Genomic DNA, 17,834 nt, shown 5'->3' with positions numbered 1-17,834 from the left:
CATGTCTATCATCAATAGACAACTGACATGTCTGTCATCAACCGCCTACTGACATGTCTTTTATCAACAGACTACTGATATGTCTGTCTGTCTGTCATCAACAGCCTACTGACATGTCTGTCTGTCTGTCATCAGAAGCCTACTGACATGTCTGTCTGTCATCAGCCTATATACTGACATGTCTGTCTGTCATCAACAGCCTACTGACATGTCTGTCATCGACAGCCTACTGACATGTCTGTCTGTCATCAGAAGCCTACTGACATGTCTGTCTGTCATCAGCCTACTGACACGTCTGTCTGTCATCCACAGCCTACTGACATGTCTGTCATCGACAGCCTACTGACATGTCAGAATGGCATCCATTTGCCATATCATTCATATCATATCAAATTAAAAACCCTTCCCACTACTGTGACAACAACATATCCCACCTCCCACCACTCCCAGTTCTGTGACAACATATCCGATCTCCCAATACTCCCACTACTGTGACAACACCACACCCAACCTCCCATCACTCCCACTACTTTGACAACAACACACCCCACCTCCCACCTCTCCAAGAACTGTGACAGCAACAATCCCCCCCCCCCCCCCCCTCCCACCACTCACAGTACTTTGACAGCAACAAACCCCATCTCCCACCACTCCCAGTACTGTCTCCCAGCAGAAGAGGGACGACCCCATCCCATCTCCCGCCCACGTGAGCCCCCAGCCCCAGAGCCGAGCGCGAGACAAGACTCAGCTGGAGTCTGGACTTCAGCGCGAGCGCGAGCGGACGGAGCAGGAGAGCACGAGACGAGCAGGAGAGCACGAGACGAGCAGTTCGGACGTGATGCGGAGAGCGAGAAGGAGTTTTGCTGAGAACGAGACGGAGTTCCGCTGAGAGCGAGACGGAGTTCTGCTGAGAGCGCGACGGAGTTCTGGACGGATTTCTGCTGAGCGCGCGAGAAAACGGAACTCACACCGAGACTCTGAAATAGGAGAAAATCTGTAATTATTTTATTTTGACTCCTCGGAACTTTTCGACTGTCGTCTTTTTTTTGCTCTTGATTGTGGAGGACTTCAGATGGATTTAGGTTATCACTAAAACAAGCTGAACACTGAATTTGAAGCTCGCGGATCGGTTCATTGGCGAGCCTGCATGCTGAGAACCAAGCAGCAGAACCTCAGCTCTGTTTTCCCTAGATCCTCCTGAGGAGCCACCGAGCGGGAGTACCTCAGCTCTGTGTACTTCACCGAGTAGGAGAACCTCAGCTCTGGGTTCTCTAGGATGATCCCTCCGGAGAGCATGGAGGAGCCCAGCGGGGGTGCGGAGAAGGGAGAGGAGACCCCTGCCTCACCGGTAGTCTCTCAGAGCCAGGAAACCAAGGTAACCGTCTGAGTATCTGTCCATGACACCCCCATCTCTCTATATAGAGGTAACCAAGGTTACAGCCTGAGGATCAGTCCAGGACACCTCCACCTCTATCTATAGAGAGGTGGAGCCTCAAGCTAGGAGAGTCACGGCACCTCAATATCTATCTATAGAGAAGTCACTAAGGTAACAGCATGAGCATCAGTCCAGGACACTATAGAGTTCCTCCTCTATAGAGAGGAGGAGCCTCAAGCCAGGAGAGCAGACCCAGGCCTGAAATAAGTTCAGTTTCTGGAATGAGTTTATTATTTATTAATATTATTTAAGAGGAATGTGATATTGCTCCTCTTCCCGTTTGTGTGGCACACAGAGAAGGATATATAAGTTCCTGGGCTTAAAATATAGTTTAGACAAACACCTCTAGTGTGAGCCATTAAAGTAGGCGATACGAACAATATGAAGCTCATGAAACCGTAAGAGTCTGACCCTGACATGGTGACCTTTCGTTCTGTAGAGGATCATTAAGACTTTGACCCTGACATGGTGAACCTTTTATTATAACGAAGAACAGTAAGACTTTGACCCTGACACGGTGAACCTTTCATTATAACGAGGAACAGTAAGACTTTGACCCTGACATGGTGAACCTTTCATTATAACGAGGAACAGTAAGACTTTGACCCTGACATGGTGAACCTTTTGTTCTTCTGGTTGTCCATATCAGTTGTCTGTGGTTTCCAGGTCTTCATCATTCCTACTAAAACATATCACTGGGTGGTTCCAGGCCACCAGCCCTACTAATACATATCTCTGGGTGGTTCCTGGCCATGAGTCCTACTAAGACATATCTCTGGTCCTTAAGTCCTAATGGTCTCCTGGATGAACAACAGGTGAACAAGCCCCTGGTGAAGCCAGAGAACGAGAGAGAGAATGATGATCTGTTTCAGACGTCAGGTGTTGTAACCAGCCTGCTGTACATGATATGTAATGCGTTTCGGTTCAGTGTTTTAAGGCAGGGTACTTTATGCTCAGTGTACTTTATGTTAAGTGTACTTTATGTTCTACATCCTGGCCCTCTGCCATCATGCTGTGTTTGTCCCTTAAAGAACTCATTGAGGCCGGAGCAGCAGAAACGGAAGGTGAGATGTGCTCCCATCTGAGGCGGGTTCCTCTTGTTGCCTGCTGTGTATCTGAGCCATAAGCTGTGTTTATGCATGTGTACAAGGTTTAAAGTGGTTTGAAATGACAACTTGAATGCCATCAAATACTAAAATGAGTCACCAACTGAAATTAACACAGGGGAAACCCAATTAAAGTGAGTGATTCACCGCCAGCATTTGTCTCAATATACAACAATACAATCCTTTTTGGAATAAATACCCAATCATATGATTGTATCGTATGATGCTGCTTCATCCTCGTTGTTTCCTGTGCTGTGACGGGTCATTAAAACGGAGCGTTGACGTGGGTGTTAGGGGGTAAACTAATGGTCTAAATCGATTGGTCGGATGGACCAATCAATCAGTTGTCGTCATCACAAACACACAACAAACACAATGTTTTACCCCATATAGCCGCTGCTAAAACACTGTCTTACTCCATGACAGTTTTGCATGCTCATGTCCAACCTAACAACTAACAAACTGAATCATAATCATAACTAACTGTAGTAAAAATTAATTTTAAGTATACACTAGAACTGCTCATGAAAGAGTATATGTTGGTCACACCAAATCAGACTCTTTTACTGGAAGAAATAAGTTCTCAAAGCACTACTGAATGACTTGCATGCATAGTGCATGATGGCCCATTACCGTTAAACTGTAAGACGAGGAGGGGTCAGGCCCACATGATGAGAGAGAAGGGTGATGATGAGATAGAGAGGAACGATGGAAAACAACGACCTCTGAAGGATGATGATGAGATAGAGAGGAACCCTGGAGAACAATGACCTCTGAAGGGTGATGATGAGATAGAGAGGAACCCTGGAGAACAATGACCTCTGAAGGGTGATGATGAGACAGAGAGGAACCCTGGAGAACAATGACCTCTGAAGGGTGATGATGAGATAGAGAGGAACCCTGGAGAACAATGACCTCTGAAGGGTGATGATGAGATAGAGAGGAACCCTGGAGAACAATGACCTCTTAAGGGTGATGAGGAGGTAGAGAGGAACGCTGGACTACAATATGAGAGAGAGGACTGATGAGATAGAGAGGAATGTTAAACTGTTAGATGAGGAGGGGTCAGTCCCACATGATGATAAAGAAGGTTGTGATGAGATAGAGACGAATGATGGACAACAGTGACCTCCTGGCATCTTAGTGATTATCCTGATGTGATCCAATGTCCTGCGCTCTGAAAACACATCAGCTTTTATGTGGCCCCATGTGGCCCTAGGGCCCCCATGTGGCCCCTGCTGAATGAGGACACGCTGTAGGCAATCGACTTCTTGTCAGCCACAATTGTGCAGCAGAGATTAAGCATTACACCAGATGATCATTAAAGAATATTGTGCATAGGAATTTAGTAGACTTCAAATGATTAAGTCCAAATCACCGATTTGGACTTAATCATAGCACACCAAAAACATCCAAAGCATTTCCCCGTCACTGCCCCTCTTTTGAATCTGCATGTCTCATCAGCTCCACCTCTCCTTCATAAACCTTCTTCACCTTTCTCCCACTCTTCTTCTCCTCCCACCCCCCCCCCCTTCCTAGCTACAGAGGCTGAAGCGCTCTCTGTCCTTCAAAACCAAGAGCGTCCGCAGCAAGAGCGCCGACAACTTCTTCAGGAGCAGCGGAGACCACAAGTCGGAGCTGCTGTCGGAGGTCAGCAGCAGCACGAGCCACCTCAACAGCCTGGCCCCGCCCCACAACCCCCACCACCACATCCCCCCCGTCCCGCCCGCCATCCCCTCCGCCCCCCCTCCGTCGTCACGCTCCCCGTCGTCACGCAGCCCGTACACGTTGGACGCCGCCGGCCACTGCTTCATGGAGCACATCTTCAAGAAGCCCACCTTCTGCGACGTCTGCAACCACATGATCGTAGGTGAGGACCTCCACTCGGTTCTCTGTTCTCGTGGGTGAGGACCCCCACTCTGTTCTCTGTTCTCGTGGGTGAGGACCCCCACTCTGTTGTCTGTTCTCGTGGGTGAGGACCCCCACTCTGTTGTCTGTTCTCGTGGGTGAGGACCCCCACTCTGTTCTCGTAGGTGAGGACCTTCACTCGGTTCTCCGTTCTCGTAGGTGAGGACCCCCACTCTGTTCTCTGTTCTCGTAGGTGAGGACCCCCGCTCTGTTCTCTGTTCTCTATTCTCTGCTCTCGGCCCGAGAGTGAGACGTGAGTGAACTCTTTGCCAGGATCAGACGTGCACAACATTGTCTTCACGTGCACAACATTGTGGTCACGTATACAACATATTCGTCACGTGCACAACATTGTGGTCACGTGCACAACATTGTGTTCACGTGCACAACATTGTGGTCACGTGCACAACATTGTGGTCACAAGCACAATATTGTCGTCATGTGCACACGTTTGACCCGACATGCAGGGAATCAAGGTCATTGGGATCCATTGATCCATGGTCAGGCTGTTGGGTCAGACTCTGGAACCAGTACAGTAGTGCTCCCAGTACACATAGAGAACGGACCAGTACACTAACGCATCTATAGGGCTTGTACCTCAAAGATAATTGATGTAAAATCCTAAATAAACGTAAATATACCCTAATCTAGGCTTATCAAAAACTTTGTTTGACAAATTATGAGAAATCTGATGATCAAATTAAATAAAAGGGTTAAGCAAGGAAAATATATGAACTATGGAAGATGAAATAGCAAAGTGGGAACTTAATTTAACCATAATGCATTTCTCTCATAGGGTTCGATACGTACCTAGATGATAGCTACAGCACTATGTTTTATTTACCAGATTAGACAGAGAGAATATGTATTTTATTAATTCCTGAAGTCGAAGACGTCACCTAAGAGTATTTAGAGTATTCAACAAATATACATATCTTATTACTGCCACAATTCTTGTCTATTTACATTGAAACTTCTGTTTGAAATGAAGTGTCATCTATTATGAGCAACCAGAACCACATTCATTTTCCTAATGATAAATTCATGTATTAAGTATTCTTACTAAATGCATGAAGTTTTAAATATTAAGTATCCTTACTAAATGCATGCCATAGAGAGGTAGAGGTTTTAACCCTCCACTCGTTTGAATGCTCTGTGATTCACAAGGTTTGATTCCTGGCTTTCTGCTGGAAAACAACTCGTGAAATGTGTTTTCCAGGTTGGTGCTTGGAAGTGAGTGAGTCAGTTTCCAGAAAAGCAGGTTGACCTTAATTGAGTTGCATCACAGTTAAATGATGCTAATCCTTCCTGGGGATGAATTCACTGTATGCGGTTTCTTGAGGAAAGTTCTTTGCAGAGGACAAACTTCTGCCCTTTTCATATCATGTTCAAATCAGCGTTTTTCTAATAATTCTCAGTAGGATTGCATCACAACACCATGAAGCCAGCTGACCCTCTGCATGTGTTTATCACAGATTTGGACATGAAGTCTGCGCCAACATTTACATTCTAACCGTAGCTAAAGACGTTCCTAAGCAATCGGAACATTTCATCCTGTGTTGATCATAATTATGTTGCGCTTTAATAACTTTTTCACGCATGGAATTAGATTGTTGTAACTTGATTGGGTCATGGCGTTTAACCAAATGACTTTAACACTTTCATAGTAACACATTTCACGGAGCAACATTATATCCCTGTTTTTTTTTATGTTTTGCTATTGCTCCTCCTACTAAGGATGGCATGCAGTGAAAAAAATAAGCACAGAAATAGAAAGAATTCACTGAAATGTGGTCTAACAAGCCTATTGAATCTCCAGCCAACTACTGTCCAGGAATACTTTGATTAAGATCTGGTTCCTGATACAATAGCCCACAATAAACGCAGCGGCAAAGGTACAAGGATCTGTTCCCAGATCAGTTGTGATCGGTGAGGCCGTTGCGACAGGTGTGGTTGCCGTCAGCAGATCATGATTTCTGCAGCGGGGCCCAGCAATACCAGATCTCACAGGGGGCCACACCAGGGGCCCCACCTATCATTCAGTTTGTATCCCTGACAAACTCCTGTCTCGCCATAGGAACGAAGAAAAAAAAAACTGTTGTATGAGTTGTGTGTGTGGAGGGTAGTTATTGGTGTTTAGCTCTCTGTATTACACAGAGTTTAAGGGTTAGGGTTAACCCCAGTGCTGTGTGTTTACCTCTCTGTAGAACATAGAGCTGTAGGGTTAGGGTTAACCCTGTGTTTCCCTCTCTGTAGAACACAGAGCTGTAGGGTTAGTGTTAACCCTGTGTTTCCCTCCCTGTAGAACACAGAGCTGTAGGGTTAGGGTTAACCCTGTGTTTCCCTCCCTGTAGAACACAGTGCTGTAGGGTTAGGGTTAACCCTGTGTTTCCCTCCCTGTAGAACACAGAGCTGTAGGGTTTGGGTTAACCCCAGTCCTTCGGGTTTGGTCTTGTGCTCCAGAGGAACACATTGGATGTTGTCTGACTTCAACATCCCGTGCTGTTTTTTTGTTTATAATCTTCCACATTGTCCACATTGTGTCACGACCCGAATGTAAAGTTCTGTCAGTGAGACAAAAAGAAACCAGAGGTTGAACAGAAACACGTCTCCAGACCAGTACAGACCAGTCCTACTGACCAGTTCTACAGACCAGTCCTACCCTCCAGACCAGTACAGACCAGTCCCACAGACTAATCCTACAGACCAGTCCTACCACTACAGAAAGGTCCTACAGACCAGTCTCACCAGTACGGACCAGTCCTACAGACCAGTGCTACAGACCATTCCAACCATTACAGACCAGTCCTACAGACAAGTCCAACCACTGCATACCAGTCTTACAGATCAGTCCTACAGACCAGTCCTACCACTACAGACCAGTCCTACCACTACAGACCATTCCTAAAGGCCAGTCCTACAGGCCAGTCCTACCACTACAGACCAGTCCTACAGACCAATCCTACCCTCCAGACCAGTAGATCAATTCATTCTTCACGCGTCCACATTTTAGAGTGGAAAGAGGGAGAGCCACAGCAAGAGAACGGGTCACACAGAGAGACCGGGTCACACAGAGAGACCGGGTCACATCAGGGCCCATGCTCATTGGTTCATCAATGAATCACCGGGGGCTGTGAGCTGCCAGACAGCAACCAATCACAACACTGAGGTCTCTCTCTACTGTGATCTATGTCACCAAGTCTGCCTGTCTGTCTCGCTATCCTTCCACTGTATATTTATCTCAGTCCATCATGTCAACTTCCTCCGCTATGGCAATTTAAAACTCATAACACATTTGCCGTCCACACACGCACACACATGGGCACACACACACACGGGCACACGGGCACACACACACACACACACACACACACACACACACACACACACACACACACACACACACACACACACACACACACACACACACACACACACACACACACACACCCCTCAGGTCTGGCTTTGTTTAATGTGTGGGTTTGACGTGGTGTGAGGAGGCGTCAGTTATGAAGCAGATATATCCTATGTTCAATAGAAAGTTGACGGAGTCATGTGATGTAGAAGATGAGTGACCGAAGTATTGTGATCAGGTTAATGTGATCGTTAGGAATAATGGATTTGAACAATCAATGGTTTGATAGGGTCGATAACCAGCAGTTCTGCTTTAGTATAGATTTGACATTCCTTCTGTGAGCTGTGGAGACCAGATGTTATCTACGGATGGTCGGCTTAGCTCAGCGGGGTGACTTGTAACCAGAAGAAGGTCGCTAGTTCGATTCCCCGGCTCCCCCACGCTGAGTTTCAAGGCTTCCCTGAGCGAGAAGCATCACCCTAAGTGCTCCCGAGGAGCTGGCCGTCTCCTTTTGTGGTTGACTCCGCCATCAGTGTGTGTATGAATAGCTGCAAGTCGCTATTGATAAAAGCATCTTCAAAATGTAAATTCAGGCCTTCTTTGTTTTCAAATCGTTCCTTATTATCTTTGTGTCCTTTGACGGTTTAGAACAGACTGGGTACGGGTTGTGACTCACTTGTGCATTCCTCTACAGTCCATCATCAACACCCCTCAACGGGACCATAATATTTATTTAGTTTTTCTTTACATAAGTCTGTGGGCGTGTTTGTACTGTATTTCTCGGCGTACGCGAACCTTACATGTCTATGTGTGTGTGTGTGTGTGTGTGTGTGTGTGTGTGTGTGTTTCTCCATTAGGAACGACGGCCAAGCATGTGGTATTCCTGGCGGGGAACACAGCCAAGCACGGCCTGCGTTGCAAAGCCTGCAAGATGAGCCTGCACCATAAGTGTGAGCACGGTGTGGGGCGACAGCGCTGTCAGGGCAAGCTGGTAAGACCCCCCCCCCACCTTCCACGCTGCCTGGGGACGCCCCCAGGCCGCCCCCACACACACACACACAGGGTTCACACACACGGGGGACAGATGGTGAATGCATACTGCGGTAGAACCACAGAAGATGCGTGGGATGGCGCCGTTTCAGACACTACGCTTAATTGCTGCTATTTATTATTCCCCTACCTCTGAAAATAGTTAGCCTATTTGTGGTTCTGTTTGTTAGTGACTGAATATAAACTGAATATAAAGCAGACACATCATCACGAGTGATCTGGCCGTCGTCTTCATCCTCGCTCCTTATCGTTGGTAAAGTGCCAGTGCTGAGCGGGACTGGTGTGTTAAGAACTTCTATCCAGGGCCCTCCGTGAACCAGCATGAAGAACGGCCTCACGGCCAGCAGGTTAGACCGACAGAGAGCATAGATCATCAATAGATCATTCATAGATCATTCATAGATCATCAATAGATCATTCATAGATCATCAATAGATCATCCATAGATCATTAATCGATCATTCATAGATCATTCATAGATAACACATATAGATAACACAGATAGAAAACAGTCTATGAAGGTAGAATAAGATCGGTAGACTAAACAGGCACCAGGTGCTCTGTCCTGCCCTACAGACGCTGTGTAACACACAGGGCTAGAAGGCTTTTAGCTAGAAGACATGGAAGACTAGAAGGCTTTTACTAGGAGGCTTTTAGTTAGAAGACATGAAGAACAAGAAGGCTTTTACTCGAAGGTTTTTAGCTAGAAGACATGAAGGACTAGACGGCTTTTACTACAAGGCTTCTAGCCAGAAGACATAATGGACTAGAAGGCTTTCAGCTAGAAGACATATGGACTAGAAGGCTTTTAGATAGAAGACATAAAGGGCCACACACGTCCGGCTTAGAGTCATCCACTGTTTTGTAGATTAGACTATTGTAGACCGTTTGTAGATGATTCATCTTATTCAGAGAAGTCAATGGAAGGAGATGTCTCTGGAGGATCTGTGTGGGATGTGTAATATCTCAGTCAACAACATGATCCCGGTTGTAGATAAAGAAAAACCTCAACTGAAAACCCTTTGCTGCTCATCAGCTATGATCCATCTGTGCTTTATATACTGAATTATGGTCTGTCATCATTATAACGGGATGATTATTGGGATTGGTTACTGATGTGATTAAGACTTGGCATAACACACAACGCCCCACTCCTTCTACCGCTCTCCTTCTCCCTCTCTCTCGCCCTCTCTCTCTTTTTCCACCTCTCGTTCACACACACACACACACACACACACACATACACACAGTTTGTGGGCGTAGCAGTGAGGGGGCTGGTGATGAGTGGGTCAGGCTGTGCAGGCTGGAGGCTGGCTGTTTTTCCAGGGGGGAAGTGGTCATGAATGGATGTGCCAAAAACCACTCGTCATTTTGCCATCTCCCGTTACAGACCAGAGAACTGGCCAGCACCAGTTTAGGTTTTGTCTTTATGTACGACCACGACGGGACTTTAAGTCGAACACACATTGGCAATCGCACACATACGCAAGCAAATAACAACCACACAAACGCATGCAGCACATATACGCACGCGCGTGCTTTACTGAGAAACGAAGACTAATCCTCCTTTGAATCGCACTGCCAAGGTCTTGCTTCCTTTGGATATGTTCTGGATGCCAGGCGTTTCCATCGCTTATCTTTTGTAATGACTTGGAGAGAGTCACCCTAACATGGAGAAGGCTGGACTCAGTAGACACAGAGAGTTGTACACTGATACAATCTGATACAATTCTACTTCATGTTTTCCTCCATGAAAAGAGTGATTTGAATGTTCCATGCTGACATTAAACACAGAGAGATGGCCAGGACGTCCCTCCCTGTGTTTCATGGTAACTCTTGCCTGTTCTACCGTGACTCATAACTCAGTTTTACCGAGCTTGAAGACTCCCTGCTTGGAGAGATAGGATCAGCTCAGTGGAAAATAAGTTGAAAGGTCACGCATAAAACAGGAAGCCTCCCCAGAGGATACAACTCTAAATTAGGGTTTCAACTCGCACACTACTTCTCAAGCCTGTTTCTCTTGGCCAAAACAACTTTTAGTTTATCATCTGTGTATTTGGATTTCATAAATCACCACAATATGATCATCTGTGAAATATCTGCCGTTGACGTCCCTAATGTTGGCTGCTTAGTAGCTCCTGATTCTCAGTGAGGCAGTGGCTTGTATCAGCGACCGACCGCGTGTCCTGAAACACGTTATGAAGGAGCTAGGTATGGAAGAGGTGGACGAGTTACAGGACTTCTTCAGAGAGACCTTGTCTCTGAAGCACTGGAGGAGGCTGACCCCTAGAGGGAAGTGTTTCTCCGCTGCGTTGGGACCTAGAGAGCGAGACGAGGACGTTTAGTGGCCCCTGGGGTCGAGTTGAACCTCAATACACAACAACCCCTCACTGGACAGGATAACAAAACCAGGACACACTGCCGCCAACAACTGAAACAACTGAAAAATAATAAAACATAGATGTTTCAGCTGTGCAAATGAGAATAGAGCATGTGCTAACGTGTAGCATGTTGCTACTAGGTGATGCTCTGTGGGAGCAATAGCGCATGTGCTAATGTGTAGAATGTTGCTACTATTCAATGCTCTGTGGGAGCAATAGAGTATGTGCTAACGTGTAGCATGTTGCTACTATGCAATGCTCTGTGGGAGCAATAGGCCTAATCTTCCAATCACAAGATAATAATAGTAACTCACACAGTAATTTGATCTGTCCTAAATTGTGTGTCTGGATAAACTCTGGGAGAAATATTTGGGCCGCTTCTGAAATTCCTTTGTGAGCAATCTGATGCATGGTTCTGTAAGATTACAAATAGAAAGCAGAACAGAGTATGAGTCGTATTGCATTAAGATTAGAACTTGGCAAAATTTCACTCAAGCTTAAATTTGTTTTGGTTGTCACTTTTTAATCTGCATGCATTGTGATTACACATTATTTTTTGCTATCCCAGTCTAGTGGTTTTCCAAACAGAACCAGTGATTCAGCTGTGCACATTGAGAAGAGCAGGCCTTTGGGGCTGTGAATTCAGTGCTGTGACCGTCAATGCTGTGACCGTCGGTGCTGTGACCTTCGGTGCTGTGACCTTCGGTGCTGTGACCTTCAGTGCTGTGACCTTCAGTGCTGTGACCTTCAGTGCTGTTCCACTGACACTTCTCTCCTCTCCCCCTGTCAGCCCAAAGGCTTCCGCCGCTACTACAGCTCCCCTTTGCTGATCCAGGAACAGTTCGGATGCATCAAAGAAGTCATGCCTATCGGTAAAACATCTCTCCATCCTTTTAACCAAGTGGTACATAGTTGTAAATTGTATTTTCTACTGAGTAGGACACACTGTAGAGTTGATCACTAAACGCTGTTTGATTAAGAATACCATTCAACTCAAGGATACACGATCCCTAAGTCTCTGGTGTGATACGATCCCTAAGTCTCTGGTGTGATACGATCCCTAAGTCTCTGGTGTCATACATGGTCGATATGTCTCTCTGTGATACGATCCCTAAGTCTTTGATAAGGTCCCTACGTCTCTGGTGGGATACGGTCCCTAAGTCTCTTGTGTGATACGGTCCCTAAAGTCTCTGATACTGTCCCTACGTTTCTGGTTTGATACGGTCCCTAAGTCTCTGTGTGATACGATCCCTAAGTCTCTGTCTGATACGGTCCCTAAGTCTCTGTCTGATACGGTCCCTAAGTCTCTGTCTGATACGGTCCCTAAGTCTCTGTCTGATACGGCCCCTAAGTCTCTGTCTGATACGGTCCCTAAGCCTCTCTGTGATACGGTCCATAAGTCTCTCGTGTGATAAACGCTGTTTGATTAAGAATACCATTCAACTCAAGGATACACGATCCCTAAGTCTCTGGTGTGATACGATCCCTAAGTCTCTGGTGTCATGCATGGTCGATATGTCTCTGTGTGATACGATCCCTAAGTCTCTGATAAGGTCCCTACGTCTCTGGTGGGATACGGTCCCTAAGTCTCTTGTGTGATACGGTCCCTAAAGTCTCTGATACTGTCCCTACGTTTCTGGTTTGATACGGTCCCTAAGTCTCTGTGTGATACGGTCCCTAAGTCTCTGTCTGATACGATCCCTAAGTCTCTGTCTGATACGGTCCCTAAGACTCTGATACGGTCCATAAGTCTCTGATATGGTCCCTAAGACTCTGTGTCCTCTGGTTCTCCTCAGCGTGCGGCAACAAGGTGGACCCGGTGTACGAGGCCCTCAGGATGGCCACGTCTCTGGCCCAGAAGGCCAAGAGGCCCAGCGGCTCCGACTCGTCTCTCAGAAGCTCGGTCAGATTCTGGTCATTGGAATATCATTATTATTACTGTGTTACATGATCAGGGGTATTGTTTAAGTTTTGCGTTGTGTTAAAAGAACGTTTTCCATTCATATCAAAATAGTTGAGTAAAGCATTTTCTAGTAGGTGGGCTACATTAGGTTCTATGTTCTATATTAAATATGTTCTATGTTCTATATGTTCTATGTTCTGTGTTATGTTAGGCTACATTAGGTTCATAGCGTCTCTAATAAAGCGCATTCAGGACACTGAACGGGTGATGTCAGTGGAGCAATTCCTTTCTCTGATTACGACTCTTTGGACTGGCCCCACCCTAGCGCGCCATCTCAAGGGGTGCTAGGGGGAGAGACTTTGGGGGAGGCTGTGGGAGACGCTGGGGGGGTGAAACAATAACATTTTGTCTTCTTTACTCAGTTTTTCGCCATCAATTCTACCTTTGGTTTTGCGTGTGAAACGCGTTTGAGCCCAAGTTTGACGTGTGTTTGTGTGTTTGTGTGTTTGTGTGTATGTGTTCTGTTTCAGACCACTGACTTGGACCAGTTTGACGCTTGCCCTGAGGAAACAGCAGGCCACAGCAGCGGCTGCAACCCGTCCAGGGAGCCCAGTGATGAGGGTGGGTCTAGGTCCAGGCCCAGTGATGAGGGTGGGTCTAGGCCCAGTGATGAGGGTGGGTCTAGGTCTAGGCCCAGTGATGAGGGTGGGTCTAGGCCCAGTGATGAGGGTGGGTCTAGGTCTAGGCCCAGTGATGAGGGTGGGTCTCGGTCCAGGCCCAGTGATGAGGGTGGGTCTAGGCCCAGTGATGAGGGTGGGTCTAGGTCCAGTGATGAGGGTTGGTCTAGGTCTAGGCCCAGTGATGAGGGTGGGTCTAGGTCCAGGCCCAGTGATGAGGGTGGGTCTAGGTCCAGGCCCAGTGATGAGGGTGGGTCTATGTCTAGGCCCAGTGATGAGGGTGGGTCTAGGTCTAGGCCCAGTGATGAAAGTGGGTCTAGATCTAGATTTTGTTTTCTCCTCCTCAGTCTTCAGAGTCCTGGCGAACGGCTCAGAGCGATACGAGACAGAGGGGAAGTTTCAGAATCTGGTAAGAAACACATCAACGAAAAGAAGAGCAAAAAGAACCAATTCATGAAGAACACAGAGGAAAGTGGAAAGATCATACTCATAAAAGTCTGTGTGTGTGTGTGTGTGTGTGTGTGTGTGTGTGTGTGTGTGTGTGTGTGTGTGTGTGTGTGTGTGTGTGTGTGTGTGTGTGTGTGTGTGTGTCCTCTAGGAGCAGGAGAGACTGGCGCTGCAGAAGGACGTTCTCCAGCTGAACACCTATGTGGCGCTGTTCAGCTTCACCCCTCTGGACCTCCACGACCTGGAGATGAGGTCAAAGACAGACACACACGCACGCACGCGCAGACACACACAAATACGAACTAAGGGTCTCTAAATCTGTCTATTCCTTGAAGCTTTAAAATAAGTGAAGCTAAGTGGGGTGCATGAGATGAGATGTCTGCTATTGACCGGACAGTAAATGATCTCAAACAGATCAGTCACCATGATGGCATCAAATTAGCAATAATGAAAGTCTTTTTACAATTGATGTTATTGCTGAAAGATATATATATATATATGTAAAAAAAAACTTCTTTCCTCGTCTGTCTAAGAAGACAGAACTCCATCCTGGGGGTAATCACAACTTTATTCAGTCAACTAGTGAGGACAACGTTGCCACGAATAGAATCACCTAATTATCTAATTAACTTCCTTTTTGAAGGGTGGGTTTATAAATATAATTCATGTCCTGATTGCAAGCACCTGACAGGTTATAAATATCTCGTCATTCATCCTGATACAGTAGCTTTAGATAACCCTTCAAACTACCTTCATTCAGTTGACCTCCAACCATGATTTCTCCTGTGTTGGAGCCAAATGTGTCAATCTGCTTTGATGTCTTCAGTTCTCTGAGCCCACAACATATTTCCCTTCCTCTCTGGAGATGCCATCATAGTTATCAGCTCCTTGAAACAAACTCCATTTAGCGGGCGTCCTACTCACTACCTTCTGCTCTCGGGAGGCCATGATTGGCCAGATAGAAACCATGTGTCACCTCAAGCCCAATAGGTCCTGGAGGACCTCTATCTCACGGTGGGAGAGATCTCCTCACTCCCCATAGAAACATCTCAAGCCGAAACATCCTTCATCAGTCATAACGAACTTCCTTTAGAAAGCAGACAGTGTTTGTGTAGGACATCCACCCCCAAAGTGTTCTCATAGATAGTAATCCTCTAATCAAACCTCCACTCAGTGTTTGGGTTTCAGTTCCAGGTTAAAATGTATCATAAACAAAAGCAGAATAAAGATAAGAAAAGACATTGAGGGAATTGGTCGATGCCAAGTGAGTTAGCATCTCACACCTCCTCACATCTCCTCTAACCTCACTCCTCCTCTGACCTCACACCTCCTCTGACCTCACACCTCCTCTGACCTCACACCTCCTCTGACCTCACACCTCCTCTGACCTCACACCTCCTCTGACCTCACTCCCCTCTGACCTAACACCTCCTCCGACCTCGCACCTCCTTTGACCTCACACCTTCTCTGACCTCACACCTCCTCACTACTCATCTGACCTCCTCTGACCTCACACCTCCTCTGATCTCACTCCCCTCTGACCTAACACCTCCTCCGACCTCGCACCTCCTCTGACCTCACACCTTCTCTGACCTCACACCTCCTCTGACCTCACACCTCCTCACTACTCATCTGACCTCCTCTGACCTCACACCTCCTCTGACCTCACACCTCCTCTGACCTCACACCTCCTCTGACCTCTGACCCCAACCCTTCCCCCCGCTGCCCCTGCTCTGAAATATCTCCGCCCTGTGATCCATTTGCCTGGGGGAAAGTCTAAACCGTTAACTAGACCTGAGGCGTCTCCACTCAGAGGTGGTCTCTGATTGGTGGCAGAGGCTGTGGCTTTGAGCAGATGTTTGTAATCAGTCAGTTTGAATCCCAGGGTGCTGATGTCCGGGAGAGAGACGCTCCACTGAACGTATAAAACCAAACTAACAGGACGCCTTGCCTATAAAGAAAGAAGAATGTCCCCTTCACCACTTCTCAAGTAAAAGAAAAGTATCATAAAACTGAATGAGGTTTTTGTGCTTCACAGACCAGGAGACCGGATTCTACTGGCTGATGACTCCAACGACGACTGGTGGAAGGCATGTTACTCATTACTCAACTGAACACGCTTCATCAAGCTTGGCTCAGGATGCTTTAGCCTCTCCCTGGTCCAATGCCCTGTGAGCAGGCTGATCCTCACAGAGGATCAGCTGTGGGTGACAGGGGAACTGATAAATGAGGATACAAAAGGGCCAATCGGAGGCTCCGCAGACCGGCTGAGAAACCATGAAGACGTCTTAATGTTTTGTTGTTAGCCCAGAGTGCGCGCCAAACAGATGAGTGCTGAGGCTGGAGCATCGTTGGTCTGTCGCTACAGAGCGACACGTTGCTATCTAGATCATGGCATGTAAAAATAGAGAAGCTCATGGTCTGCATTATTAATGACGTGACGTTTCTTTGTTCAGGGAGTGATCGAGGACCGGGTGGGCTTCTTCCCGGCTGCCTACGCACAGCAGGTGGGGGCTGGGGACTCCGTGTTCAGGTGCAGCAGGACCTTCATCGGCTGCAAGGAGCAGGGACAGATCACTCTCAAGGAGGGACAGGTAGGAACCTTCCTCTGTGAGTCTTACCTAAATATATACTGCATATATTTATATATTTGGTTTGATACTTGGTTTGGTTTGTGGCTTTGGTGTGATACCCGGTCCGCCTTGAGGTTGTGGGCAGATACTTACAAAAAGGTTCATTCATCAGTCAGTGAGCAGTTCCTTCCAGTCCCTCCCTGCAGACCCTGGCTGGTTCTTGAAACAGAACAATGCTATAACACACACCAGGCGATCAGAGACATTACACACGTGTCTCCAACATGTGGATGAGGAGGAAGACGTCAGGGCTGCCCTCACATCGTGTCTCTTCTACTCCCTCTAGATCTGCGTGAGCAGCGAGGTGGAGCAGAGCGGCTTCATCAAGGTGGCCAGCGGAAAGAAGAGAGGCTTCGTTCCTACTGATGTTCTGGAGAACATCTGAGGGAGAGAGAGAGAGAGAGAGAGAGAGAGAGAGAGAGAGAGAGAGAGAGAGAGAGAGAGAGAGAGAGAGAGAGAGAGAGAGAGAGAGAGAGAGAGAATGGAAGAGAATGGAAGAGAGAGAGAGAATGGAAGAGAGTCGTGAGGCAGCTGGGACCCTAAAGCGGTCAGGCTTCCTTGGAAGGACAGCGGAGGAAGATGTGTGGAGCAGCTTCAGTACGCACCAGAGATCCTGGGGGAGGTGACAGAGGACGCCTCCATCACTGTGGGCGGAGCCCCTCAGCTCAAAGAGTGCAGCGCTGTGACGGGGGCCACTGGACCCCCATCTGGTCCGGGCCCTTGATACTTCATTATCCAGGCTTTAAAAACATCACTCTTGTTTCTCCTCAGTTAATCGGTAACACTTCACAGAAAGGTCCGTTCATTTAGGAGTTATAAACATTAATATGTAGCATTAGCATAGGGGTGAGGGTTACTAGGTTAGGGTTAGTGGGTTATGGTTAGTGGGTAATGGTTTGGGTTACAGGTAGTGGGTTATGGTTAGTGGGTTAGGGTTAG

General features: G+C 47.2%; 1 protein-coding gene across 5 annotated transcripts; it reads left to right on the top strand.

The window, feature by feature from the left end:
* The first annotated feature begins 709 nt into the window (after positions 1-709).
* Positions 710-17,330, top strand: stac (SH3 and cysteine rich domain). Of its 5 annotated transcripts, none has more exons than XM_056591215.1 (12): positions 710-1,375; positions 2,467-2,499; positions 4,087-4,411; positions 8,662-8,795; positions 12,026-12,107; positions 13,032-13,138; positions 13,669-13,759; positions 14,163-14,224; positions 14,414-14,514; positions 16,301-16,352; positions 16,719-16,856; positions 17,182-17,330. In XM_056591215.1, exons 1-12 carry the CDS (start codon positions 1,277-1,279, stop codon positions 17,278-17,280), a joined length of 1,323 nt encoding a protein of 440 aa, XP_056447190.1. In that variant the 5' UTR covers positions 710-1,276; the 3' UTR covers positions 17,281-17,330. The 5 variants fall into 5 exon arrangements, with proteins under 5 accessions (XP_056447190.1, XP_056447189.1, XP_056447192.1 ...); XM_056591214.1 differs by having other exon boundaries at positions 4,081-4,411; XM_056591217.1 differs by lacking the exon at positions 2,467-2,499.
* The last annotated feature ends 504 nt before the right edge of the window (positions 17,331-17,834 follow it).

This window comes from Gadus chalcogrammus, chromosome 5, assembly GCF_026213295.1.
Source record: "Gadus chalcogrammus isolate NIFS_2021 chromosome 5, NIFS_Gcha_1.0, whole genome shotgun sequence".
In the NCBI taxonomy this organism is placed as follows: Eukaryota; Metazoa; Chordata; class Actinopteri; order Gadiformes; family Gadidae; genus Gadus; species Gadus chalcogrammus.
This window is presented reverse-complemented; position numbering and strand designations above follow the sequence as displayed.

Excerpts from the sequence above, each read along its gene's own strand:
- stac (XM_056591213.1), top strand. The coding sequence starts at position 2,188 with ATGAGTCCTACTAAGACATATCTCTGGTCCTTAAGTCCTAATGGTCTC. Across the intron at positions 4,412-8,661 it reads CTGCAACCACATGATCGTAG|GAACGACGGCCAAGCATGTG; the intron begins GTGAGGACCTCC and ends TTTCTCCATTAG. Across the intron at positions 16,353-16,718 it reads CCAACGACGACTGGTGGAAG|GGAGTGATCGAGGACCGGGT; the intron begins GCATGTTACTCA and ends TTCTTTGTTCAG.